This window comes from Trichechus manatus, unplaced genomic scaffold (assembly GCF_000243295.1).
Source record: "Trichechus manatus latirostris isolate Lorelei unplaced genomic scaffold, TriManLat1.0 scaffold00008, whole genome shotgun sequence".
Classification (NCBI taxonomy): domain Eukaryota; kingdom Metazoa; phylum Chordata; class Mammalia; order Sirenia; family Trichechidae; genus Trichechus; species Trichechus manatus.
Genome location: NW_004443944.1, coordinates 28,292,532 through 28,320,179, shown reverse-complemented (window position 1 = coordinate 28,320,179; position 27,648 = coordinate 28,292,532). Strand labels below are relative to the sequence as shown.

The 27,648-nt window shown below is 39.0% G+C and overlaps 1 protein-coding gene across 3 annotated transcripts in view; it reads left to right on the top strand.

Annotated features, from left to right (window-relative positions):
- PHF20 (PHD finger protein 20) overlaps nucleotides 1–27,648 on the top strand; it is a 139,011-nt gene that overhangs the window by 19,822 nt on the left and 91,541 nt on the right. For all 3 annotated transcript variants that reach the window (XM_023724969.1, XM_004370388.2, XM_023724979.1), the window contains exon 2: nucleotides 1,970–2,084. In XM_023724969.1, coding sequence (XP_023580737.1) covers nucleotides 2,002–2,084 — 83 coding nt within the window. In that variant the 5' untranslated portion in view covers nucleotides 1,970–2,001. The remainder of the gene's footprint in view (nucleotides 1–1,969; nucleotides 2,085–27,648) is intronic.

The following is a 27,648-nucleotide window of genomic DNA, read 5'->3' as shown; positions in this document are numbered from 1 at the left end:
AACCAACAAAGATTGTTACGTTTTGTGTGTGAACTTCTTCATGGGTTTTTACAATAGAGGTCTCATACAATATTTGTCCTTTTGTGATTGACTTACTTCACTCAGCATAATGACCCTCTATTTTGATCCCTGTCAGAGCAGTCGGTGGTGGTAGCTGGGCACCATCTACTTGTGCTGGACTCAGTCTGGTGGAGGCTGTGGTAGTTGTGGTCCGTTAGTCCTTTGGACCTAATCTTTCCCTTATGTTTTTGGTTTTCTTCATTCTCCCTTGCTCCAGACGGGGTGGGACCAGTGGAGTATCTTAGATGGTCGCTCACAAGCTTTTAAGACCCCAGACACTACTCACCAAAGTAGGATGTAGAACATTTTCTTTATAAACTATGTTATGCCATTTGAGCTAGATGTCCCCCAAGACCATGGTCCCTAGCCCTCCACCCAGTAATTTGGTCCCTCAGGGAGTTTGGATGTGCCTGTGAAGCTTCCATGACCTTGCCTTGGTCAGGCTGTGCTGACTTCTCCAGTATTGTGTACTGTTTTACCCTTCACCAAAGTTTCCACTTACCTATTGCCTTTTTTTTTTTTTTTTTTTTAATGCATGTGAATTTTAATGTGAGCTCAGAGTGGTGTAATTTTACATCTTTCTTTTTCACGTAAATATTGCAGGCAAATTTTTTATAAGATGTGATGCTATTACACATCAGATATAATGACCCACGTTTGTGATTTTTCTGCATTCATTCATTGCAAACACTGCTCCTCGTATGTGTCAGGTGTTGCCCTGGCTATGCTCTGGCATTGCTTGGGCAGTCCACGCTGTCAAAATCCAGAGTTTAGTGGGAGAGATGGAGAAATTAGTCTGGGGTAGCCTGCTGTATGAGGTGGCCTGCTTGAGTGCTCCAAGAACTCAGAGGGGCTATATCTCCATCAGAATCACCACTAGCCCCTTTGATTGCATTTGTTCCTTCACAGATTACCTCAGTGATCCCAGGTACTGGTCTTTTGTGTGGGCCACTTTTCAGGTAAATGCCTCATTTAATACATTTTTTTTTTCCTTAAAAACAAAATAGCTTTACTGTTCAATTCTGATCACATAGATTGGTTTTACTCATTTAGAAAATCACTACCAATTCCAGTTCCCAAGGGCTTGATAAAGAAAAAAAAGAGGTGAGCACAAATACACAAGATAGGATTGAGAGTGGGGAGATGACTTAAGATTCAAAAGCAATGAAAAAAAAAATTAAAAAAAGGAAGAAAAAAAAGCAGTGAAAGGAGTTAGAATATTTTGTACTATTCTATGCTAACAAAAGAAAAAAACTGGATGAAATGGATAATTACTTAGGAAAATATAAATTTTCGGAATTAAGAAGAAGTAGAAAATATAAATGGATCAAAGAAAATATAAATCTTTCTTGTCCAGTCTTCCTAAAGTAGAGCCAGGTATCAGTGATTCTCTCAGCTTTTGTTTGCTTCCTTCAAGTAGCAATTACATCTTGCAGTTATTTCATTTATCTGTTTACTGGCTAAATTTTTGTCTTCCCCTGGTAGACTGAAGGCTTCATGAGGGCAGGAACTGTGTCTCTTTTGGTCTTGACTGTTTCCCTAATGCTGGACCTTAAATAGGTTCTCAGTAAATATTTGTTGAAAGCATTAGTAAATGATTGAATTTGACCCTGCGAGTAATTGTTTTTGAAGTTCAGAGGGGGTCTCTTACAGATGAGTCTTTGGTAAGCAGTGTTGAGGCAGGGCCTCCTCACAAATCCAGAGACTGCAGAATGCTGAATAATAGACAAGGAGGAACCAGTGGAAGGCATGCCTGTGTTAGAATGAGAGAGTGAAAGAGGGCAGTGGCAAGGTTTCGTGGAGCTTTGTGTTTTGAATAATGCCTGTTTGTCTCTTATGAGTAGTGAGTGATGCTACACTGTGGGCAGACTTTGCCTAAGTTTCATAAATATTTAATTGGCTTTTTCAGGAGAATAAAGGCAGCCCCGTTGATGACTGAAAATGACAAAGCATCCACCTAACAGACGAGGAATCAGCTTTGAAGTGGGAGCCCAGTTGGAAGCCCGGGACCGATTAAAAAACTGGTACTTTTATATTTTTTTGTTAATTAAAGCCCTTCCATAAAGGACCTTTTTTAGTACTGATAAAGAGTGGTAGCCTAGGCCTTTTTGTGGTGTTTTCCTGCTCACTGACTCTTGGAAGATGGAAGGAGACTTAAGGCTAGAGCCTTGGAATGTCCTTTCTCTTTGGTGCATGGATCTCTGTGTTCATACTTGTTCCCTTTTTTGCTTGTTCAGCCAAAGGAAAAAGAAACATGAGTGGATACAGGGAAGGGAAGAGTTAATAGTGGCAGCGTTCTTTTTCTTGGCTGCCTGTCAGGAAGAATAGAGGAGAAAAAGATCAGGGATAGGAGAATGAAGGAAAGGGGTTAGATTGAAATAGCTCATGTGTTGTGAACAACCCCTCCTGTTTGCTTGGGTTCATTATAGTATGGTTGAAATATAGTCATCACACAAGGGCACTTCAGGGTGATTAGGTTCCGGAGCTGAGAGGTTGTACACCAAACTGTGTCATTGACCTGTGACCTCTGGCTAGTAATTAGCCGCTTGGGGCATCAGCTTCATCTGTAAATGTGGGTACTAGTAATATCAACCTCACAGGGTTATTTTGAGAATCAAATAAAACTGTGGGGAAAAGCCTTATGAACTGCAGAATTGTGGTTATTGTTGAGAACATCCTAGAATTTAGTCATTTGTTAGTGCTCAAGGTGAAGGTAGGTTTTCAGAATTCAAACCTTTTTGAGTTTTCATAAGGAAGAGTTTAACCCTCTTGGGGGTTATCTCAAAATTGACAGATTGGCCAGTGCCTGGGGTGTAGGAAAAGAAGATAGGGGAAGAGAGGCAGAGAAATGGCTGGAGCAGAAAACTGTCTCTGTTGCTTTTTGGAGCTGAAAGGTTTGCTCTTAGAATTAGAGACACTTTGAACACCTAGTTGTTTTTAGACTGTTTGTGTTATCTATAATTATTTCCTTTTTGGTTTCTCTCAGTATTTTGTAAGGCAGCTGTTGGGGCTAGGGAATTAAGGGAAAGGATTTTTTTGTTTTAATTTGGAAAAAAAATTAAAATCCAGGAAAATATAGATAATAATAAAATAATCTATGTACTTGTCACTCAGAACTAATAAATATTATAACTTTTTTTTTTAAATTTATGTTTTAAAATGAAAGAAACAGAAACATTTCTAATGCAATGGAAGTACCATTTATGCCCTTCCCAATTCAATTCCCCTCCCTCATTCTGTAGAGGAATTCCATAGTTACAATAGAAGTTGGTTGTATCCTTTCTGTCCATGTTTTTACCATTTTACTACATATACGTATCCATGAATTATAATTAGAATCATTTTAGGCTTTTAAAAAACTTACATAAATGACATCATACTGTTTCATTTCTGCATCTTGTTTTTATACTCAACATGTTTTTATGATTTATCCATATTGATATATAGAATATTCATTCTAACTTCTGTATGGAGTTATGAATATACCACATTTTATTTATCCAGTCCCCTACTGATAGACATTTAGATTTCCAGGTTTTCACTTTGCACAGAGTGCTTCTGTGACTATCCTTGTAAATGTCTCTGTGCACATGTGCAAGAATATTTCTTGGGAAATGGCTTTCAAACTTTTTTGACCACAACCTACAGTAAGAAACATTTTAAATCCAATGCAGTACCCACTCATACACGCATATAAATTTATCTGAAGCAAAATTTTATGTAACAGTACTTAACCTTAATACATGCATTGTACACTGATAATTTTTTCTGTTTCCTTAAAGCACACAAAAAAATGCTAGTCAGGAAGCATTCTTTTGATTTTACAACCTACTAGTGGTTCATGAGCTGCAGTTTGATAAGCTCTGCTCCATAATGTGATATAGACATCTTTAGTTTTACTAGAAATTGCCAAGTTGGTCTCCAAAATGCTTATATTAATTTATAATCCCACCAGTAGTACAGGAAACTTCCTATTTCTTATTATCTTTACCAACCCTCACCTTTGACAGACTTTTAGTTTTATCATTCTGTTGGTTATGAAATTTTATTGTTGTTTTATTCTGTGTTGCCCTTATTGTATCTTTTTAGACATGTGTTCTGTGATTTGTCCTTGACTATTTTTCTATTGGATTATTTGTCTTTTCTTACTGATTTATAGATGTTTTTAATAATACATTATGGATTCAAATTCTTTGTCAGTTTATTTGTGTTGCAAAAATCTTCTACCGGTCTTTGGCTTGTCTTTTCATTTGTTTATGGTATCTTTCATTGCACATAAGTCTTAAGTTTTAGATTTAAAAATACATATTATCAAACTATGGATTTTGCCTTTTGTGACTTGAGTATGCCATTCTTCCCTATCAGGTAGTTAAAAATTATTATTTTATATTCTTCTAAAAGGTTTAAAATTTTGCTTTTCACATTTAAATCTTTAATCCTCCTGGGACCGATTTTGTACATGGGATGATCTTGGTAATTAATATTATTTTTCACCATATACATAACCAGTTGCCCCAAAGTTGTTTTGTACGATAGCCTATCCTTCCCCAGCTGATTTACAATACCACTTCTGTATGTCAAGTCCCATATTTACATGGGTCTGTTCTGAGCTCTTTAGTCTATTTCACTGGTTTATGTTTACTCCTGTGCTAATAACAACACATTTTTTAATTGATACTGCTTTAAAATAATTCTTGATATCTAGTAAGACAGATTGCCTCTTTGTGTTTTGCTTTATTTGTTGTGACTATTTTTAGACCTTTACTCTTCAATGTGAATTTTTGTGTTGAGTTTCTTGAAAAATACTGTTGCAGCTTTTAAATAAATTGTATTGAATTTATAAATTAATTTGGGGGAATTGACATCTTTATGATAGTTTCCATCCTTGAAAATATTATACCTTTGTATTTATTCACATTTTCCTTTATGAACTTCAGTAATGTTTTATAGCTTCCGTAAAAGAGGTTACATACCATCTATTAGATGTATTCCTATGTGGAAATAAAATCAATGCAATTCAGCTGTTCCACTTTTGTTCTGACACCACCTGCACATGCAGCACTTCTTCCTCTGACTCTTAACTACCCAGAGCTAGGTCAGACCTCACAAGATAAAGGGCACAGTCCTTCAGACTGCCAGATCTCCCCAAGACTTCAGATGCGAGTTGCGTGACATCCATGAATCCTCACTTCTGACCTAAACAAACAAACAAAAAAAATCAAACCAGCTGTTATCAAGTAAATTCCGACTCATAGTGACCCTATGTGTTACTGAATAGAACTGCTCCATAGGATTTTCCTGACTGTAATCTTTATGAAAGCAGATTGGCAGGCATTCCTTCTTTCTTCTGTGGTGCTGCTGGGTAGGTTCAAACCGCCAACCTTTAGGTTAGTAGCCGTGTGCAAAGTGTTTGCACCACCCAGGGACCTTTACTTCTGACCTGCTGGCTACGAATTTGACGTTTCTCTCTACCCCATCAGGATACCAATCATAAGCTCGGGTTCCCAGGGCCCCCTCCCTTCTGCCCTGCTGGCTCCCACTACTCCCCCAGGTTCTATAACTTACTTTCAGAACTCAGTGGGAAGTGCTATACTTACTATTACAGTTTTATTACAGCAAAAGGGATACAAATGAAGACGTATAGGGTGAGGTCTGGGAGGGTTCCCAAAAAGGTCTCAAAAGGGACAGGCTGTCCTCCCACGTGCATCGATATCTTTCATCAACCAGGAGGCCCATGGAGCCTTTATTGGGGCCTCATTATGTAGGCATGATTGATTGAATCATTCCCCCCCATTGGTAAGTCAGGCAGTGGTCTTTCTGGCCTGGCCACCCCCTACCTGAGTCACCTCATTAGCATAAACCCTGAGGTGTGGTCTGGAGACTTCATCAAAGACAGTAATCACTGGGGAAATTCCAAGGTTTTAGAGGTTATCTTTTAGGAACCAAGGACAAAGAGCAAATTCTTTAGGTAAAGTTAAATTGTTTACCCCACAGTTCCTAAGTACCTTCTAGTTTTTGTTGCTACAGTGAGTGGATCTGTTTATATTACATTTTCTATTTGGTTATTGCTAGTATGTAGAAATGCTGTTGATTTTGTATCCTGGTCTTGTATTCAGGAACCTTGATATATTTTCTTGTTTGTTATAATTGTTCTTTTGGATTTTCTACAGAGACCATCATATATCTGCAAACAATAGTTTGCTTCTTCCTTTCCAGTCCTTCTGCCTCTCATTTCATCTCTCTTCTTCCCTCCATCTCTGGTTGTCTTGACCAGGACCATACCAATATGAAGTTGAATGGTAGTGGTGATAGTGGCCTTCCTTGTCTTGTTTTTGATTTTAATGGGAACACATCTGAAATTTCACCGTTCAGATGATGCTTCGTGTAGGGTCATAGTAGATACTTTTAATCAGATTAAGTGAAGTTGTCTATTCCTTGTTTGCTGGGAGTTTTTCTTTAGCCTGAGTGAATGTTGATTTTTTTCTTCTTCTTTTTTTAATTGTGGTAAATATATATGTAACAAAACCTTTGACATTTTAACAATCTTTACACGTACAGTTAAGTGACGTTAATTATGTTCATCATGTTCTTCAACCAGTACCTTACCTGTTTCCAAATTATACCATCACGCTTAACAAGCTCAGTGTTTCTTAAGCATTGGGTCCTCCTTTCCCCCTTCCTCTCTCCGTCCCTGGTAACCACTAATAAACTTCGATCTCTATACAATTGCCTATTCTAGATATTTCATGCAAGTGAGGTCATACAATAGTCATCCTTTTGTGATGGACTTATTTCACTCAGCATACTGCTTTCAAGGTTCGTCCATGTTGTAGCGTTTATTAGGACTTATTTCTCTTTATGGCTGAGTAATAGTCCAGTGTATGAATTGTTAAAAACCTAATATGCAGAGAAAAACCAAAAATTAGTGTGACAGAATAAACTTATTGTGAGTAGATACTATTGGTATTGGGTGTCAATCTGGAGGACATATCAACCCGGAGGAGGATATATCCAGAAGGGGATGGTGACAGTGGCTTATATAGGTCATTGTTTTGTTAATTTATCAGGCGATAACATCAAAACACATGCAAGGTTCCAAGTCCTTGGAGAAACAGAGGCACTGAGGATTTGCCACACATTTTCCAGTCAGACCCTGGGGTTCCTGCTTCTTGAAACTGGGTGCACATAGGTAATTCTTCAAAAGAGCCCAGTGCCTAAGGCAAAACGATCTCCACTAAGCTGCTTACTAGGCTATTGTTTGACTTGAAGGTGAGCCTTAAAGGCTCAAGGTTCAAAAGAACACCTAAGGGCAGATGGCCTGGATGGGTCACCCCAATTCCATGAACCCAGGAATCTGGATTCCAGGAGAATCAAAATGATTTTGTCAGTATGTACCACATTTTGTTTATCCATTCTTCTGTCCATGGACATTTAGGCTGTTTCCACATTTTGGCTATTGTGAATAGTGCCGTCTGTTTGCATTTCTGCTTTCAGTTCTTTTGGGGTATATACCTAGAAGTGGAATTGCTGGATCATATGGTAATTCTGACTTTTTGAGGAACCTCCAAACTGTTTTCCATAGTGGCAGTACCATTTTATATTACCATTAGCAATGGATGAGGGTTCCAGTTTCTCCACATTCTTGCCAATACGTGTTTTTTTTTTTTTAAATCATAGCCACCCTAGTAGATGTGAAGTGATATCTCATTGTGGTTTTGATTCATTGGTTAAGTGCTCAGTTGTCAGTGGTTTGAACCCACCAGCTGCTCCACGGAAGAAAGATGTGGCAATCTGCTTCCATAAGGATTACAGCCTTGAAACCCTATGGGACAGTTGGAAACCCTACTCTGTCCTCTAGGTTCTCTATGAGTCGGAATAGACTTGACGGCACACAACAACGACTAATGAGGTCCCTAGGTGGTGCAAATGATTTGCGATGGACTGCTAACCTAGAAGTTGGTGGTTCAAACACACCCAGCAGTACTGTAGAAGAAAGGCCTGGAAATCTGCTTCTGTAAAGATTATAGCCAAGAAAACACTATGGAGCAGTTCTACTCTGTAACATGGGATTACCATGAGTTGAAATTGACTCAACAGCAACAGGGTTAATGACTAATGACATTGAGCATCTTTTCATGTGCTTATTGGCCATTTGTATATCCTCTTTGGTGAAGTGTCTGTTCAAGTTCTTTGCCCATTTTTTGATTGGATCATCTTTTTGTTTGTATTTTGCTTTTCTGGATATTAAACCTTATCTGATATATATTGTCTCCAAAAATTATCTCCCAATATGTAAGTTGTCTCTTTACTTTCTCGTTAAAGTCCTTTGATGCACAAAAAATTTTTTTTTTGAATTGTGATTTAGGTAAAAGTTTACAGAGCAAATTAGTTTCTCATTAAACAGTTAATAGACAAATTGTTTTTGTGACATTGGTTGCCTACTCTGTGATGTGTAAGCACTCTGCTCTTCTCCACCCCAAGTTCCCTGTTTTCATTAGTCCAGTTTCCCTGTCCCTTCCTGCCTTCTCATCCTTACTTTTGGGCTGGTGTGCCCATTTAGTCTCATATACATGATTGAACTATGAAGCACGTCCCTCACGTGTCTTATTGTTGTCCCTATAGACCTGTCTAATCTTTGGCTGAAGGGTGAACCTCAGGAGTGACTTCAGTACTGAGTTAAAAGAGTGTCTGCGGGCCATACTCTTGGGGTTTCTTCAGTCTCCGTCAGACCAGGCCTGTTTTTTTTTTCGTGAATTTGAATTTTGTTCTACATTTTTCTCCCTCTCTGTTTGGGAGCACAGAAGTCTTTAATTTTGATGAGATCCCATTTATCTGTTTTGTCTTTTGCTACTTGTGGTTTTGTTGGTGTACCTAAGAATCACTTGTTAAAAACTAGGTCCTGAAGCATTACTACTATTTTTCTTCTAAGAGTTTTATGGTTTCAGTTTTTACATTTAGGCGTTTGATCCATTTCGGGTTAGTTTTTGTATCTGGTATGAGGTATGGGTCCAGATACAGTCTTTTCCTTGTGAAAATTCAATTGTTCCAGCACCATTTATTAAAGAGACTTATTCTTTCTCATTGGATGGATTTGGCACCTTGTCGAAAATCAGTTGACCATAGATGTATGGGTTTGAATGTTGAATTTAATCTAATACTTTCTGGGCATATGATGAATTGATCACATATATATTTTTCCTTTAATTTATTAATATGATATGTGGCATTAATAGATTTTCTTTAATTCCTGGATTAACCCTATTAGGCCATTGAATAAATGAATGAATTACTAGATTCAGTTAGCTAATGTTCTGGGGGGGATTTTTGTATTCATGTTCATTAGGACTTTTGGTTTTTAGTCTCGTCTTGTACTGTCCTTGTCCAGTTTTGGTGCAGTTATACTAGTCCTAGATAATGAGGAGAGTGTTTTTTTCCTTTATTCTTTGCAACATTTTTTTGAGGCTTTGTTAAATCTTACCTATAATCCTTACTGTAAGAATAGATTTTAGACACTTGAGTCAATTATTTTGATTTTGTTTATACTTATATCATATTTTTTTCTAATGTGCTGTCAATATAATATTATTTTGGAAACTAGGAAAAAGTTACTTGAAATTCCAACAACCTAATGAGATAGCCTTTTCTGTAATTGTTTATATAAACAATTGTAATCAGGGTATATATAGGATTTTTGTATACTCTTTTTTTTTTCCTCCAGTTAATGTATTAGCATAATGTTGTTGCATGGCTTGTTTGTTCTTGAGTGGAAACATTATATTTCAGTTCACCATTCTGCCATTGTAGAGCTTTTTTGCTTCCAGCTTTCTATGTTTATTTACTCATTCATTTATTTGTTAGTTTTGCAATTTTATGTCAGGCATGCTGTCCCTGCCTGCTTTTGGTCTTATAGGGGAGACAGACAGACCATCTTGTGGCCGGAGTAGTCTGGTCTTAGACCACTGGGCTAAGGGAGCCACAGTCCAGGGATGGAAGGAAGAGCCCTCCCTGCTCCACTGGGGAGGTGGGAAAGGCTTCTCAGGGACGGTGATGCCGGAGCCATGAGTAAGCTGCAGTAAACATTTGGGAACACGCAGGGTTTTGGGGGAGGGGGCTGTCAGTGCTGTAGGATCAGTTCTAAAGGTCTCATGGCTAGATTTCTTTGAATGCTGGTGACTACAGAGAACTCCAGTGTCTTTGTGTCATGCTCAGATAAATTTGCTGCCTGAATCCTTTTCCAAGTGGAAGTAGCAAATCAACAGCCCAGCCTGTGATCTTTAGATTGTAGCATTTTCACAAAAGTTTTCATGCTAAAACCTGGTGTAGTGACAAATGTTTGTAATTTAGAGTAAGGAGTTCTGGATTAGAGTCTCAATTACTCTGCTTACTAGCCAAGTGTTCTTGGTCAAGTTACTTTACCTCTCCGAACCTCAGTTTCCATGTAGGCAGTATAGGGAATTATAACTGGATTTTTGTGTGGATTAGATAGGATCATTCTTGTCCAAGCATTTTATATTTCACATTGCCAGGAAAATACAGCCATTAATTTTCTTTTTAATTGTATCTTCACTGTAAAAACCAAAACGTGGCCAATTTGTAAGAATCTTTAGGAACAAAGTCTAAAGTTAACATTTAAAAGAATCCTTGGGCCAAGTTTATGGGTATAATGCACTTCCTTGCTTGGTCTCAGTTTTCCAGTGAGCAGTCCCGTGAGGAGTGGGTGCTGTTATGAGCCTCATTCTACCAGTAAGAAAAGGAGACTCAGAGAGATGAAGTTATTTGCCCAAAGTCATAGTGCGGGCGGGGTTTGAACCCAGGTAGACTTGAGTTCATAGCTTCTTTGAAATAACCAGATCTCTCAGAGTATCTTTAATCTGCTTGACTTCTAATTTTTAAAAAGCGCTTGAAAACACATTCTGATGTTTCCCCCAAATTCCTAATCTAGAATGCCAGACATTTAAAAGGGCATTATTAATGTTTGGTTTGCTCTTTGACTTTGAATGTTGTTGTTGTGTGCTGTCCAGTTGATTCCAAGTCATATCGACCCTACAGGACAGAACAGAACTGCTCCGTAGGGTTTCCTAAGCAGTAAGTCTCTATGAGCAGATTGCCAGGTATTTTCTTCCACAGAGCCGCTGGTGGGTTTGAACGAATGGCCTTTCAGTTAGCAGGCGACCCCTTAACCATTGTGCCACCAGGGGTCCTTTGACGTTGAATCCTTTAGCGAAAAATAATGGAGGGTTTGTTTTATCATCTCTAGACTGAAATTGTTTGTGTTTTCACACTGATAAGTGATTTATTTACATAACAGTAGTGTTTTACAAGGAGCCCTGGTGGCACAATGGTTAAAGCGCTCAGCTGCCAACCTAAAGGCTGGCAGTTCGAACCCACCAGGCACTTCCCAGGAGAAAGATGTGGCCGTCTGCTTCCGTAAAAATTATAGCCTTGGAAACCCTATGGGGCAGTTCTCCTCTGTCCTGTAGGTTTGCTATGAGTCCTAATCGACTTGATGGCAACAGGTTTGGTTGGTTTTTTAGTGCTTTTGCAGGACAGAGTATGTGTGTGGGTTTTCAGTCTATTGAGATGAAATGTAGTGTGAGGGCTAGGATCCAGCTCTTCACAGCTTATTTCCTTTTGACTTTTACGTCTGAATCCTTGCATTATTTGTTCCTATTTTTGGATTTCTGAAGTAAATGAATTCCAGCTTTCTGTTGTGAAAATTTTCAAACAACGAAAAGTTGAGAGAATAGGGCAGATTGTTAACATGTTTACCCTATTTGTGTTATATATTTATTGTAATGCAGCTAATGATTATTAGCAATAATTCCATAATATCCAGACCATATTCAGATTTTCCTCTTGTCCCAAGAATGTCTTTTATAGTTTTTTTTTTTAAAAACCATGATCCAGTCAGGGTTCACATATTACATTTTTGTTTTCATGTCTTTTTAGTTGTTTTTATTCCACGACAATTCCTCTTCCCTCCCCTCTTTCTCCTCCTTCATGGCATTTATTATTTATTTATTTTTAAGAGTTCCAAACAGTTGTCTTGTGGCATGTTCCCATGTTCTGAGTTGGTCACATTGTTTTCTCATGGTGAGTTTAACTTGTTTCTTGCATTCCCTTATATTTCCAGTAAACTGGAGATTAGATCTAGACTTCAGATTAAACATTATTTTGTGGACTGCTTCAGTGGGTGGTGCTGTGTGTTTCATATTGCATAGCATCAGGGGCACAAAAAGTTAGGTTGTCCCACTGTTCAGTGTGATCACTTGGTTAAGGTAATGACACTCTATTGCCATTACAAAGGTATATTTTTCCCTGTGCAAGTAGTATTAGTCTGTAGGGATACTTGGGGATCTGTCAATATCCTGTTACCCCACCATTTACCTAGTGATTTTAGCATCCACTGATAATCCTTACCTGAATCACTGGAGGTGGATGTTGATGATTTTCTACTCATGTCATTCTATGTTTTATTAGCTGATGTTCTTCTGTAAGAAGAACTTTTTTTTTCTTTTTTTAGGATCACTAAGGACTCAGATTATTCAGTGGTGTTACAGTCAGTTACATTCTTTTTCTCTATGGTGCTAAAATTATTCCAAATTTGGCCAGTGGGAGGCCCTTTAAACTGGCTCCTTTGTTCTTCTGACACACTGCTGTTAGTCCTTGAGCATTTTCTTGCTTTCTAGCACTGCTAGAAGCCCCAGAACTTATCTTGCAATTTTCCTGCCCCATACCCTGGAATTAGCCATTTCTGTAAGGAGGTCTTCCTTTTAATAGGAAGTGGTATTTAGAAATTAAGCTCTGGGCACTGGTGTGTTTATTGCTGCTAGAATGTCATTGCTTCTAGGCCTTTTCAGTAGGTGGAGCTAAGAAATATATATATATGGTTTTCCAAGAAGCAATGCAAATAGAAAACCATATGAACCAGCAATTCCACTCTTAGGTATATACCCAAAAGACCTGAAAGCAGCTACGGAAACAGACACATGTACACCAGTGTTCATTGCAGCACTATTCACAATAGCCATAAAGTGGAAACAACTGAAATGTCAATCAACTGATGAATGGGTAAACAAACTGTGGTATATATACACAATGGAATATGGAAGTCCTGATGCATGCCACAACCTGGATGAACCTAGAAAACATTATGCAGAGTGAAATAAATCAGTCACAAAAGGCCAAATACTGTGTGATCTCACTTATATGAAGTAAGCAAATATATATAAACCAAAAATTATTAGTGGTTATCAGGACTGAGAGGGAGGGGGAAAGAGGATGATTTTACCTGGGATGCACTGAATGTAAATTAATAGTGGTGGGATAATTTGGAGAAAGATACCGAGAATGGTTGCTTAACTTGAAGAATGTAATCAATGTCACTGAGTTGTACATGTAGAAATTGTTGAATTGCTGTATGTTTTGTTGTGTATATTTTCACCACAGTTTTTTAAAAGAAAGAACCACAGGGTATGTAATAGATTGAAAATAAACATATACATATAAAAAAAAAGAATAAGGAGGAGTGAAAGAGATTTATTGGGGAACTGCCAGAGAGAGCTGTCAGACTGCCAGGCAAGTCTGATCCCTGTGGAGGAGACAGAGAAGGAAGCAAGATTGAGGAGGAAAGGTCTTAGATTGCAATGCAGGTCTAAGAAAGTTTCAGTATACCAGATGTGAGTCCTCAAGCCAGGGTTGCTGTCAGAAGAGTCTTGTCTCCGAGGACGGGTCTGTGTCCCAGGAAGGATCGTGTCTTAGTATCCCTGTGCACTCAGTTATTGGCTGGGAGCAGTCTGGGAAGTGGGCCTTGGCACAGAGGTGATGATGGATTTAGAGCACTGCAGCTGGGCTCAGATACTTGCCCTGCAGTTAAGGATATGATAGGTGCCATTTCATGGCCATCACAGCTGGACTGTCTGTTAGTTCACTGATACATATCCCCAGTGCCTCGAAGTGCACCTGGCACATGATATGTACTCAATCCAATGTTTGTGGGATGAGTTCCAAATGACTATAGAAAAACATTTTCCTAGGCTGTTTTGATTGTTTCCATCTTAAACCTGAGGGAAAATATTTTTAGTATTGCAGAATTAAATAGCAGTTATATAAAGGACCTACCTTTTGTTGAGGGCCGACTCCATGCCAGGCTCTTCTAATGCAGCGTATCTAAGACATGAAGTCTTCTCAACAAGCTATGAGGTTGTTTATAGTTTCAATTTTATAGATGAGGAAATAAAACTAAACTGAGGCTCACAGAGGTGAAAGTCCTTTGTCCCAAATTACAGAACTGGTGAGTGGTAGAGCTGGGATTTGAACCCCTGTCGATCTGACTCCAAAAGCCTTCCAAGCCTCCCAGGTGATTCCTTTCCTTGGTGATATTTTCCATAATTTCTGGATTTGCTGCTTGTTGTAAAACAAAGTATGAAAGGGGTTGATGTATTTTTCAAAACCCATGTGTCAGTAGAAGTGCATGGAGACACAAATGTGACCAAAGTGAGTGCTGGGTCTCTCTGGGTTAATGCTTCATATTTATAATAGGTCTATGTCTTTAATTAATTTTATCTGATTACAGAAGCTTGGTTTTTTTCTTGCCCTTGTATACTGCACATACTGTGCTCCTATAAACTAACAACAGTAGCAGTGACAGCTAACATTTATAACGGATTTGCTGTGTGTCAGGTATGCTGCTAATTGCTTTATACGGATTATTTCATTTAATTCTTACGACGGTGCCCGTTTGGAGCTGAGGCTCAGAGGTAAAATGACTTGCCCAAGGTCACAGTCTAATTGTGAATCTGACTCACCTAGGTCTAGTTTTTAATTTATTTTATTTTACTTATTTTTTATTGCGGTAAATATATTTGTATTATAGCATTTGCCATTTCAACATTCTTTGAATGTACAATTCATTGACATTGTGTTCATCATGTTGTGCAACACTTAGATCTATTTGATGATGGTGTTCTGTGCACCTTACCAGAATTCATTTGTAAATTTCTCAGGCAGCTTTTCTCAAATTATAGGCTCCCACAGAAATCATGCAAGTGGGATTTTTATATTTTTAGAGAGGGGAGTTTGTAAAATACAGATTTAGATTTTCTGTGGAGATTGTTAGTTCTGGGAGCAGTTTTTTTCATTTCTTCTCATCAAGTAAATCTATCACTTTGGGGAACGTTTCACATATCCATTCCCTATTCTGTAGAAAGGTTCATGATGCCAGCCCTGTTTACCTTCAGGGTTATGTAGATGGACTGGCTTTCTAACATGTGAGATGCTGCAGTTTCCCCTTAATGATGCTTGGTGGATAGAATGGAAGCTGCTTGTTTCACCTTCTTCTACCTTCTTTCTGTCATCTGTCAGGAGTGCACCATCTGCCCCCAGCAGTGGGCCTGGCCTTCCATGTTTTTGCTCTGAACACAGTGAGAAAAGCTCCTTCTGTCTGTGGCCTTCCTTAATCTTTGGCTAGTTTCTGCCACTGTGTTTCCTCTTAAATTGATCATGGTCTCCTTCCATTTCTTGTATAGAGGGTTTTAAAATCTGAACTTTGTAATTTCTTTAGACCCCTGTCTTTCCTATTTCTTTTTCATTAGGATTATTTACACTGATCAAGTCTGAGTTTCTGGTTCAGACAACTTCACTTCATGCATCATCTTTTTTTTTTTTTTAAAGTAATCTTTCTTTTCTGAGCATTCCACAAACATGTATTGAATGTCTGCTGTGAGTCAGGCATTATGCTAGGTGCTATGGAATGAAGAAAACTTACATAGGTCCTTTAATAAGTTTAGAAGCCAGTGGGATATTTGGCTTTGGCCTTTAGCATTGACTGCCAAAGATTGTCAATCATATATTCTCATGCTTATGTCTTTGCCCTTAACTACCATTTATTGAGTGATTACTCTCTACCAGGTGCAAATCTAAAGGCTTTACATGTTTTATCTCATTTAATCCTCACAACATTATGAGGTGGTGTCTTAGTTATCTCGTGCTGCAATAACAGAAATACCACAAATGGGTGGTTTTAACAGAAATTTATTTTCTCACAGTTCAGGAGACTAGAAGTCCAAATTCAGGGTGCTGGCTCTAGGAGAAAGTTCTTTCTCTGTTGCTTCTGGGGGAAGGTCCTTGTCTCTTTTCAACTTCTGTTTCCTGGTTCCTTGGAGATTCATGTGGCAGATGCCTATCTTCCCCATATCTGCTTGCTTGCTTGCTCACTCTGCTCTTTTCATAACTCAAAGGAGGTTGATTTTAGGCACACCCTATACTAATACTGCCTGATTATCATAACAGAAAACTCATTTCCAAATGGAATTATAACTACAGGTGTACCAAAACAAACAAACAAAACAAAAAACAAAACCAAACCCACTGCTGTGGAGTGAATTCCAACTCATAGCAACCCTATAAGACAGAGTAGAACTGCCCTATAGCATTTCCAAGTCAGTAAATCGTTACCGAAGCAGACTGCCACATCTTCCTCCCGTGGAGCACCTGATAGGTTCAAACTGCTGATCTTTTGGTTAGCAGCCAAGCACTTTAACCACTGTGCCACCAGGGCTCCTGAACCATAGGTTTAGGGGGTTAGGTTTGCAGTACATATTTTTGGGGGACACAATTCAAGCCATAAAAAGTGGCTACTCTTTTTGTCCCCCCCCCCACCTTTTTTAACATTAGAGAACAGAGGTAGAGAGCGTTTAAGTAAGTTGCCCAACTTATACAGCTTGTAAGTGGTTTAATTGGCATTAGAATCTAGGTAGTCTGGCTTCTCCCCCACGTGTCTGTCAGTTTGTTTGATTACAACTCAACATAAAGAAAACAAAAATCTTCACAACTGGACCAATAAGCAACATGATAGAGAAAAGATTGAAGTTGTCAAGGATTTCATTTTACTTGGATCCACAATCAACACCCATGGAAGCAGCGGTCAGGAAATCAAAAGATGCATTGCACTGGGCAAATCTGCTGCAAAAGATCTCTTTAAAGTGTTGAAAAGCAAAGATGTCACCTTAAAGACTAAGGTGCACCTGACCCAAGCCCCATGGTATTTTCAATCGTGTCATACGCATGCAAAAGCTGAGCAATGAATAAGGAAGACTGAAGAAGAATTGATACCTTTGAATTGTGATGTTGGCAAAGAATATTGAATATACCATGGACTGCCAAAAGAATGAACAAATCTGTCTTGGAAGAAGTACATCCAGAATGCTCCTTAGAAGCAAGGATGTTGAGACTACGTCTTACATACTTTGGATATGTTGTCAGGAGGGAACAGTCCCTGGAGAAGGACATCATGCTTGGTGAAGTACAGGGTAAGCAAAACAGAGGAAGACCTTTAACGAGATGAATTGACACAGTGGCTGCAACAGTGGGCTAAAGCATAACAAGGATTGTGGGCGTGGTGCAAATCCGGCAGTGTTTGTTCTGTAGTGCATAGGGCAGCTATGAGTTGGAACAAACTCGATGGCACCTAACAACAACAATAGTCTGGTTTCTGAGCATACTTGGGTGTGGCTTCAGTCCTCATGCTGTGCCCTGTACCTAGGATAGAAAGTAAAGGGCCTGAAGTTAATTATATCGCTCAGAGATATTTACTCTGTACAAAGCTCACGTACAAACCCCTGGGAGAGAACAGTTAATTTTGCATGTGAGAATTTCAGAAGGCTTCACAAAGATGACTTTTGATGCCAAGACATTCATTCAGTGCTAGATGCTGAAGATATAGTGGTGATTAGTGGTGTCTAGGAGCTGATATTCTAGTGGTGGTAGACAGACCATAAACAAACAGACCAACACATATAGAAAACGTTACCAGTTGCCATCCAGTCAGTTCAGACTAATGGTGATCCATGTGTGTCAGAGTAGAACTGTGCTCCATAAGGTTTTCAGTGGCTGATTTCTAGAAGTAGATTGCCAAGCCTTTCTTCCTTTTTGAACCTACACCTTTTGGTTAGTAGCCAAGAGCATTAACTGTTTGCACCACCCAGAGACTCCATAGAAAATGTTAGGTGGTAATAAATGCTAGGAAGAGGAATAAGTACTGATAAATGGATAGTGAGACACTGTGTGTGGGGGTGGTCAGGAAAGGTTCTCTGACAAGGGAACATATGAGTAGAGCTCTGAGGGAAGTGAGGGAGTGAGCCAAGTGGATATCCAGGAGAAGATGGATGGTTTCATGCAGAGGTAACTAAGGCACAAGCCTTGAGGTAGGAGCAAGCTGGGCATGTTCAAGTAACAGAGGAAGGAACATGTGGTTGGAGGGTCGAGTGAGGGATTAGAGGTAGGAGATGAGTCCAAAAAGGTCAGCAGGAGCCAGACTGGCCATAACAGGTGTTTGGATTTTATTCTAAATGTAATAGGAAGTCATTGAAAAGTTTTAAACAAGTAAGTGACATTATCTGATTTCAGTTATAAATGTGTGGTTATTGTGTAGAATATGCTGTAGGCAGGCTTCAGGAGTCTTTTGTAGTCTGGCTTAAAGGTGATAGTTGTTTGAACCAAAGTGCAGTGGTAGAGGTGACAAGAAGAGATCAAAGTCTGGGTATATTCTGAAGGTAGAGTTGACAAGTTTGCTGATGATGTTGTGAGAGACAGAAAGGAGTTAAGGATGACTCCCCACGGCTGTTGGTCTGAGGACTTGTTAGTTTCTGTTGAGTTGGTTCATGCATGTTTTTGTATGAATCAGCAGTTGTTACCTTTTATTGCTGAGTAGTATTCCATCATATGCATGTATTGTGATTTATCCATTTCCTGTTGAAAGTCATATGTGTTGTTTCTAGTTTTGGATGGTCATGAATAAACATTCATGTATAGGTTTTTATGAAAACATAAGGAACATGTGGCTGGTTTTCATTTTTCTTGGGTAAATACCTAGGAATGGGACTGTTGGGTTATATGGTAAATATATGTTTAATTTACTTTAACTGCCAAGTTGTTTTCCAGAAGGGCTGACCATATTATATTTCCACTAGCAATATGTGAAGGTTCATCCATGTTGTAGCATATATCAGTACTTCATTTCTTTTTCTTTTTTTTAGTACTTCATTCCTTTTTATGGCTGAATAATGCTCCATTCTGTGAATATACCACGTTTTGTTTATCCATTTATCAGTTGATGGTTTGTTTCTACTTTATGGCTATTATGAATAATGCTGCTGTGAACATTGTGTACAAGTTTGTGTGTGGACATATGCTTTCAGTTCTCTTAGATAGGTCCTAGGAGTGGAATTGGTGAGTCATATGGTAACTTTCTGAGGAACTGTTAAACTTTTCCACAGCAGCTATGCCATTTTACATTTTCACTCGCAATGGGGATTCTGTTTTTATTGCTTTATTTTGTTGTGAAGTTAGTAAAATCCTCAGCTGAGAGTGAGAATCAGGAGGGTGAGGATTTGGGTTCAAGCAAAAAGGAAAAAGTATGAGATAATTATTTAGGAGAGTAGAAGAGGGATTGGATGTGAAAAATGCAATAGGATTGCTGGTTTCACAAAGTGCCATTAAGCGCCCACTGGAGGTTGGTGGACATGGATTTAAAAAAAAAAAACAAACTTTTTAACTAGTTAATAGACAAGTGTTAACTTTGGTGAAAGGAAAGACAACACACAATATAGAGAAAGTGAGCACAGCTTGACCAAGGCAAAGCCATAGAAGCTTCCTGGACACATCCAAATACTTTGAAGGACTGAGTTACTGGGGCCAAGGGCTGGGGACCATGGTCTTGAGGGACATCTAGGTCAATTGGCATACCATAGTTCATAAAGAAAATGTTCTATATCCTACTTTGGAGAGTAGTGTCTGGGATCTTAGCTTGTGAATGGCCATCTAAAAAATACATTGATTGGTCCCATCATGTTCAGAGCTAAGGAGAATGAAGAAAACCAAAGACACAAGGAAAATATTAGTCAAAAGGACTAATGAATGACATGAACCACAGCCTCAACCAGCCTGAGCCCACCAGAACAACAGGATGGTGCTCGGCGACCACCACCAACTGCTCTGACAGGAATCACAGTAGAGGGTTCTGGACAGGGGAGGAGAAAAACGTAGAACAAAATCCACATTTACAAAAAAAGACCAGACTTACTGGTCTGACAGAGACTGGAGGAACCCCCGAGACTATGGCTCCTGGACCCTCTGCTAACTCAGAACTGAAGCCACTCTCCCAAGTCTGTCTTTCAGCCAAAGATTAGATAAAATAACACAGGTGAGGAACATACTTCTTGGTTCAGTCAAATATACTAGACCAAATGGGCAACACCTGCCCAAAAGCAAAGACAAGGCAGGAAGGGACAGGAAACCTGGATGAATGGACATGGGGAACCTGGGATGTAAACGGAAAGGAGGAGAGTGCTGATACATTGTGGGAATTGCAACCAGTGTCACAAAACAATATGAGTGTAAATTTTTGAGTGAGAAGCTAATTTGTGCTGTAAACTTTCACCTAAAACACAATCAAATTTAAAAAAAGAGAAAAATAACCTTTTTATTTTAGAATACATTTAGATTTATTGAAAAATTCTGAAGGTAGTACAGAAATTTCCCATATACTCCGCACCTACTTTCCCCTACTGTTAGCAGCTTACATTTGTTGTTGTTGTTAGGTGCCGTCGAGTCAGTTCCAACTCATCGCAGCTCTAATTAGTAAACCAGTATTGATATATTATTGGTAACTAAAGTTTATACTTTAGTCGTATTTACTTAGTTTTTATCTAATGTCCCTTTTCTGTTCCAGGATCCCATCCAGGATACCACATTACATTTAGTTGTCATGTCTCCTGAGGCTCCTGGGTACAGGCATGGAGAATGTGAAGTCTAATTTAACCAGGGTTGGGATTTACCTAGGCAGTTACGGAGAGAGAGAGGAGCCAGAGAGTTGAAAGTGTATACTTAAGTAAGTGAGCTTAAAGGATGGGAAGATTTCCAGGATGAGAGTGAGGGTGGGAGTGGGCAGAAGGAACAGAGTGAGCAAGGATATTCAGGGCTAAAAGAACATAGTGTGTATGAGAATATAGAGAGGGAACAGATCAGGGAGTGGTAGGAGATTCAGCTAAAAAGGGAAATTTTCAGCAGAGGAGAGACATGGTCAAATCCCTCTTAGGAACAGAAAAGTGGTGATGTTTTTTCAGTCACCAAATATTTACTGAGTGTCTCTGTATCAGGCCCTCCCTTGAGTACTGGTACAGGGATGTGAGAGTTATAGGGACGAACTGGCTGTTCCGTTGTCACTGGTGAGAAATGACCAACTGGGATAGAGGAGAGATGAATTGAAGACATTTCCTGTGTCAGATGTTGATTAATGGAAGTCATAAGCGGGCGGGGAGAGGGTTAAGGCATCCAAAACAGCAGTTTTTCTGCAGCTTCATAGTCATCCCATTGTTTGTCACGAAATACATCTTCCATCCCCATCCCATCTCCAGCAAGGGCTTGGGGATGGCTTAGAATGTGACTTTTGTGCATAGAAAGAAGTCTTTTGCTTCTTTTCTTTTCTGCCCTGAGCCAGAAATAGAGACGTGCTCTGATTCTCGAAGTAAAATGAGTGCTGTGTGTTGCAGAAGGACTATTTATATAGGTAATAATCTAGAAGACACCTGAATGCCCAGTTCCTGAGGGGAAGTTTAGGGAAATTCTGGACTAGCCACCAAGTGGGCTATTAGGTAGCTAAGACAAGACACCTCTGTGGATGTGTTTTCACTACAAAGACATGTACATGTGAAGTCAAATTAACAGCAGAAGGCTCTCACTGGCTCTTCACTGGGTCAGAAGATTTAGATACTAAACTTGGTTTTACATCTTCTTAGCCACTCTTTTTGAGCCCCTATTTCATCAAATGTAAAACACATACAGTGATAATAACTCCCCATGGGGTGTGGTAAAGATCAAATACCTTGTGTATAGGCAGTTTATAAACCCTAGAGTAAGGTACACTTGCTGTTTATTAATATCCCTGTGGGTGAATGCCGACCGGTGGAAGTGGGAATTCATAGGGAAATTGTTATCCTTTCTGGTTCCTCTTTTTTTTTTTCCCTGTGAAATTTCTTCTGTTCACATTTTTAGTATGTGTGTGTGGGACCTAACAGATTTCTGCAAGTGTCGTCTGGCTGCTCTAATTTAAGCATGTGCAGAGTGTGTGGTGTTGGGCAGCTTAATTTTTATCAAAAGCAGCCAAGAATCTGAGCAGCAGGCTTTCCTGGGAGTTGAGATTGTGTACTGTGGACAAGTCAACATTGTGTCCCTGCATAAGACCTGGACTCTTGTCTGTCTTTCTGGACATGCATGTGGAGTCATTCCCCCTCATTTAGTGTGAGCTCCACTCTCCCACAGCTTTCCTCTTTCCTTGGTGGAGCTTGGTAGATTGGTTTATCTAGTACGTTACAGCAGTGTTTCTCAAACTTGAGAACATGAGGACAGGTGCCTTCAGCTCCAGATGCCCACAACTGGCTCTAGATTCCACTTTGAGAAACCATAGCATTCAAACAAAATGCTACTGTTAGTTATCTCTTGCTGTGCAACAGATTTCCCAAAACTTAGTGGCCTAGAACAACAATGAATGTTTACTATCCTCTCAGTGTCTGCGGGTCAGGAATTCAGGAGCAGCCTAACTGGGGAGTTCTGGCTTGGAGTCTCTCACGAGGTTGCAGTCCAAGGCAGCTCATTCATGTGGCTGACAAGTTAGTGCTGGTTGCTGTCAGGAAGCCTCAGTTCCTTGCCATGCGAACCTTTCTACAGGGCATCTTGAGTGTCCTCGTGACATAGCATCTGGCTTCCCCCAGAACAGGGAACCCAAGAGAGTACAAGGCATAAGCAGCAGTGCCTTTTATGACCCAGCTCTGGAAGTCCTACACTCACTTCTGCCACGATCTGTGTGTTAGAAATGAGTCATTACATCTGGCTACATTCAAGGCAAGAAGAATTAGATTTCCACATTTTGAAGGAAAGAGTTTCAGCTTTCCATACGTATTTTAAAACTACTGCAGCTACTGTCTGGAGGTGATCGTATTAATTGCAAACACACACCACAATCCTTTGGCAATACTTGATTATATATATGGTGGTCATCTTAATTAGTGCATCTCAAGTTTTTTCACGTTATTGGTCATTTGTAACCCATTTGTGGCACTCCAGCTAAGAAGCTCTGATATAAGCGGTCTAGATTATGGAAAAGCACAAATGAAACATTCTTCATGGAGAGCTTGTGGACTGCCAGCTCTTTGTTCACCAACACCCAGTGGTCCATGGACTCCTCTTGAGAAACACTCATTTAGGGCCCAGCTGTGCCTGTGTAAGGTTTCTGCTTAGCCCTACACAGAGCCACTGTTCCTTCTCTACCTTCTGTTTCCTGCACTTCCTGGCCCTCATTTGTGCTTTCCTTCCTCTGGATCTATGCTGATTTACTCATATTGCACCCTCTCCCAGAAACACTCTCCAGCCTCATGTCTCCTTGATAACCTGAAAATGCCTACTCATCTTTCAGAATTGAGATCAGGTGTCTCCTCTTCACTAGCGTTATCTTGGCCTCTCCTACCTTCCTCTCTCTGCTCTAGACTGGCCTTCTGTGCCTCTGTACTCTGCCTTAAGCAGTTTTCTGTTGTTGCACTTGTGATACTTAATTTCAATTATTTGTGCATGTAGGCACGTTTATTTCCCTGTGTTAGGCCCTGGGGATACTGTAGTGAACAAGAGGAACAGAGCTCCTGTGTCTTGGAACATCTATAGTTTCCTGGGGAAACAGTCCATAGACTTAAATAAGTAAACAGAAAACTGTGAAATTGTTACAGATTGGGGTAAATGCTATGAAGGAAGCAAACAGGAAGCTGCAGAATGGGAAGAGAGGAGGATCCTTGAGATGGTGTAGTCAGGACTTCTAAGGCTATAGGAGGATGAAGATGTTGGCCTGGGAAGAGTGAGCAAGAGGGAGTGTTTCAGGTAAAGGGGACAGATGAGTATGGGAAGGTGTGTGGTCTTTCTGAAGAATTAAAAGGCCAGTGTCTCTTGTAGCATAGGGTCTGTCTCCCTCTGCCATCTTCTATGATTAGACATCTTAACAGATTTGGCTGTATTTCCAAAACACAGCATACTTCGTGGCCCAGAGTAGGCACTCAGAAAATGTCTGTAGAATCGATAAATTTCTCTTCTTCAGGTTTTTGTTCATTCTCCTTGTTCCTTTCCATTCGACACTGGCCATACTGGCCTCTGTAGCTTTTCGGTTGGCTTAGTGACCAGTCACAACACTTGCTTAAAATAAAGTCATCGTAGTAACCTAATGTACGATGAAGTTTTGGTCATCTGTCTTTTTTAAGTTCAATTTTGGATAAATATAAGTTTTTGGTACTTTTTGGCCTTTGGAAGACAGCTGTTTTGTGACTAATTTTGTCACGGTGACTTCAGCACATGTGCACATGTCCCCTCCAGCAGGTCTCACACTGAGGTTTGTTTGTCTTCTTAACATCTAAAATGTGGATATCCTTGGTTTATTTTGATGATTCATCTTGAGTTATGTGTGTATTCCTGTTGCTGTTTTGTGGCTCCAGATACTGATAATCAAGTCTTTTGAAAAAGTGTATTCAGTGAACATTTATTGAATGTCTAGTATATGTAGTACACTCTGGGAGAAATTAAAACAGGTGGCAAACACTTTTCCTCATCTCTCAAGGTTCAGTCCAAATGCTAAGTTCCCTCTAAAGCTGATTTCCCAACCTTCCAGTGCCTGATTAATAAAATTGGGACTCTGATAAAAAAGTTGAAGGTAGGCTCCTGCTCAGTTGCTGCCTCTGAGGAAGTTGAGAAGAGGAAGATGGTTTGGCTAACTACAAGGTTGGGAGGTGAGTGGTCAGAAATGTATTTTACAAAGAGAAGGGGCTGTTAGGTGCTTTAGAAGAGGGTAGGAGAGAACTTGCAGAAACCCAAATTCTCCAGCTCAGGCAGACCATGGAGAAACAATGCTTGTCTTCTATCTGGCCCTAGTTGTGGGGTGTAGGTAAACTGGGCAATTCTAGAGCTCCTTTACTCTTTTCCCTTTAGAGACCAAGAACATTCTTGTTCTTGTGTTCCAAGGGTGTTTGTGGTCTCTTTGCTTGTGAACAAGGGTGGAGAATTCCAAGGAACCCATCAGAATCACCCAAACTTTTCTTTGGGCCCTTCCCACCCTAGCGGCCCTGGTGTTTGGTAATTTTGTATTTTCCAGGACATAGCAGTGTATTTGTCTCATAATAAACAAACTCAGGAATGTTTGTTGAATAATGTAATCAATAGCACATAGTTCCTGCCCCATAAAGTACTTAGTGTTTATACTAATCATTTAAAGATCCTGTTTGGGATTTGAGTTTGAGACCTTTTTATTGATTATTGAGCCTTTTCTTCAAAGAAAAACTATTGATTTTGAACACTTAAATTGTATCTGATGACCATTTCAAACTTTATTATTAGTTTAGGCAAAATTAACTCAAGAAGTGCAAGAGGTGGTAGTTGCACAAAAATTGTGAATATACTAAATGTCACAGAATTGTTCACTTTAAAATGGTTAATTTTATGTTATATACATTTTACTCAGATAAAAAAATACCTTGGAAAGATAAAAATACCGTTTAGTAACTAAGAAATAAACACCACCATTTAAGTAATTAAAAAAAAGAAAAGAAGTGGACAACTTGACCCAGACTAGTAACCATAGAAGTAATTGAAGAGGTAGATAAAGAACTACCTTCTAAAAAGGCTCCAGAATAGGCAATTTCATAGAAAATGAAATAAAGCTTTCCAGCCCATTCTGTTAGGCTAGCATAGCCTGATACTGAAACTGGTCAGGAAGGGCATAATGCAAGGAAACTATGGATAGCTTTCACTTACGAAAGAAATATAAATTTTGTCAGTAAAATATTAGAAAACCAAATAGACACTCATTAAATGAGTGATACTCCATGACTTAATATGACTTATCCGAAGAGGGTAATGATAAGTTTAGGAAATCTATTAATTTGTTATTTCATAGAATAAAAGAAAAAAGCTGTATAATCATATTGACAGGGGCTGAGAATGTATTTGATAAAATTCTCAAAATTATTTCTTTTGTTGTTGAGAGTATACACAGCAGAACATACTCCAATTCAACAATTTCTGTATGTACAGTTCAGTGACATTGATTACATTCTTCAAGTTGTGCAGCCATTCTCACCCTCCTTTTCTGAATTGTTCCTCCCCCATTAACATAAAATCACTGCCCCGAGTTTCCTGTTTAATTGTTGAAGTTGCTATTGTCAGTTTGATCCCATATAAGATAGTTCTTAAAGGAGCACAGTGTTCAAGGCTGACATTCTTTACTAGTTAAGCTAAACTATTGTTTGATTTTTAAGAGACTTCAGGGAATATTTTTGGTTTAAGATTTAAAAATTATCTCAGGGCAATAGTTTTGCGGGTTTGTCCAGCCTCTGTGGCTCCAGAAAGTCTAGATTCCATGGTAATTTGAAAATTTGATCAAAATCCTCTTGATCAGGATTCTTCTATAGAATCTTTGATCAAAATCAAAATTATTTCTTGAAGAACCCTTGGTAAGTTTGGGTATAGAAGGAAACTTCATGAACTTAATTAAAGGTATTAATTAGAAACCTTTAGCAAGCTTTGTACTTAATGAAGAAACAGCAGAGACATTTTCATTAAAGACAAGGATGCTGATATCCCTGCTAATTTTCAACATCATCTTAGAAGCACTTATCACTGGGATAGCACAAGAAAAATAAATGACATGTATCAGTATTGAAAATGAGGCATAATATAATAATTTGAATATGATATGATAGTCTACTTGGGAAATGCAAGGGAATTAATCAAATAGAATAGATTTCTAATAGAGTTTGAATAGGTTAAAAAACAAAACAATGTAACAAAGTATACAATGAGAATTTGCTTCCACTCCTTTCTCCATCTTCCCTGTTCCCCTATATCCCCTATAGATAACCAGTTTTTTTTTATTTTTTCCTCTCTGGGTGTCATTGTTTATTTTATGGGCTTGTCTGTTCTTTGGTTGGAATGTGGTCTCCGGAAATGACTTCAGTTCCATGTCAGGAGGGTGTCTTAGGGCCATAGTCTTAGGGTTCCTCCAGTCTCTGTCAGACCAGTAAATCGGGTCTTTTTTGTTTATTTGTTTTACATTTTTCTCCGTCTCTGTCTGGGTCCCCAGTCAGAGCGAAGCTAATCACTTTTATTAGTTTCTGTGTATCCTTCCAGTGTTTTCTTTATTTTTATTTAAATACAAACAAAAACATACCTTCTTGTTTTCTTCTTTTCTAACATGAAAAGTAGCATACAATATGCACAGTTCTGTAGCTGGCTTTTTTTTTTTTTTCTTAAAACTTAACAATATGTCTTAGAATCCTTCTATTTCATAGTGTGTATCTTCATTCTTTTTTTATAACTGTATAATCCATTTTGTGGATGTGTTATAGCATAATATAAACACAATAAACATGCAGATAATTGGTTGATGCCTACCCATTAAATACTTTTTAAAATTTTTCATTTAAAAATATTTAATTTATCACTGGTCTCATCCCTTCGGGAGGAAGGGAGAATAAAGAGAACAGGATACAAGGAAAAGATTAGTCC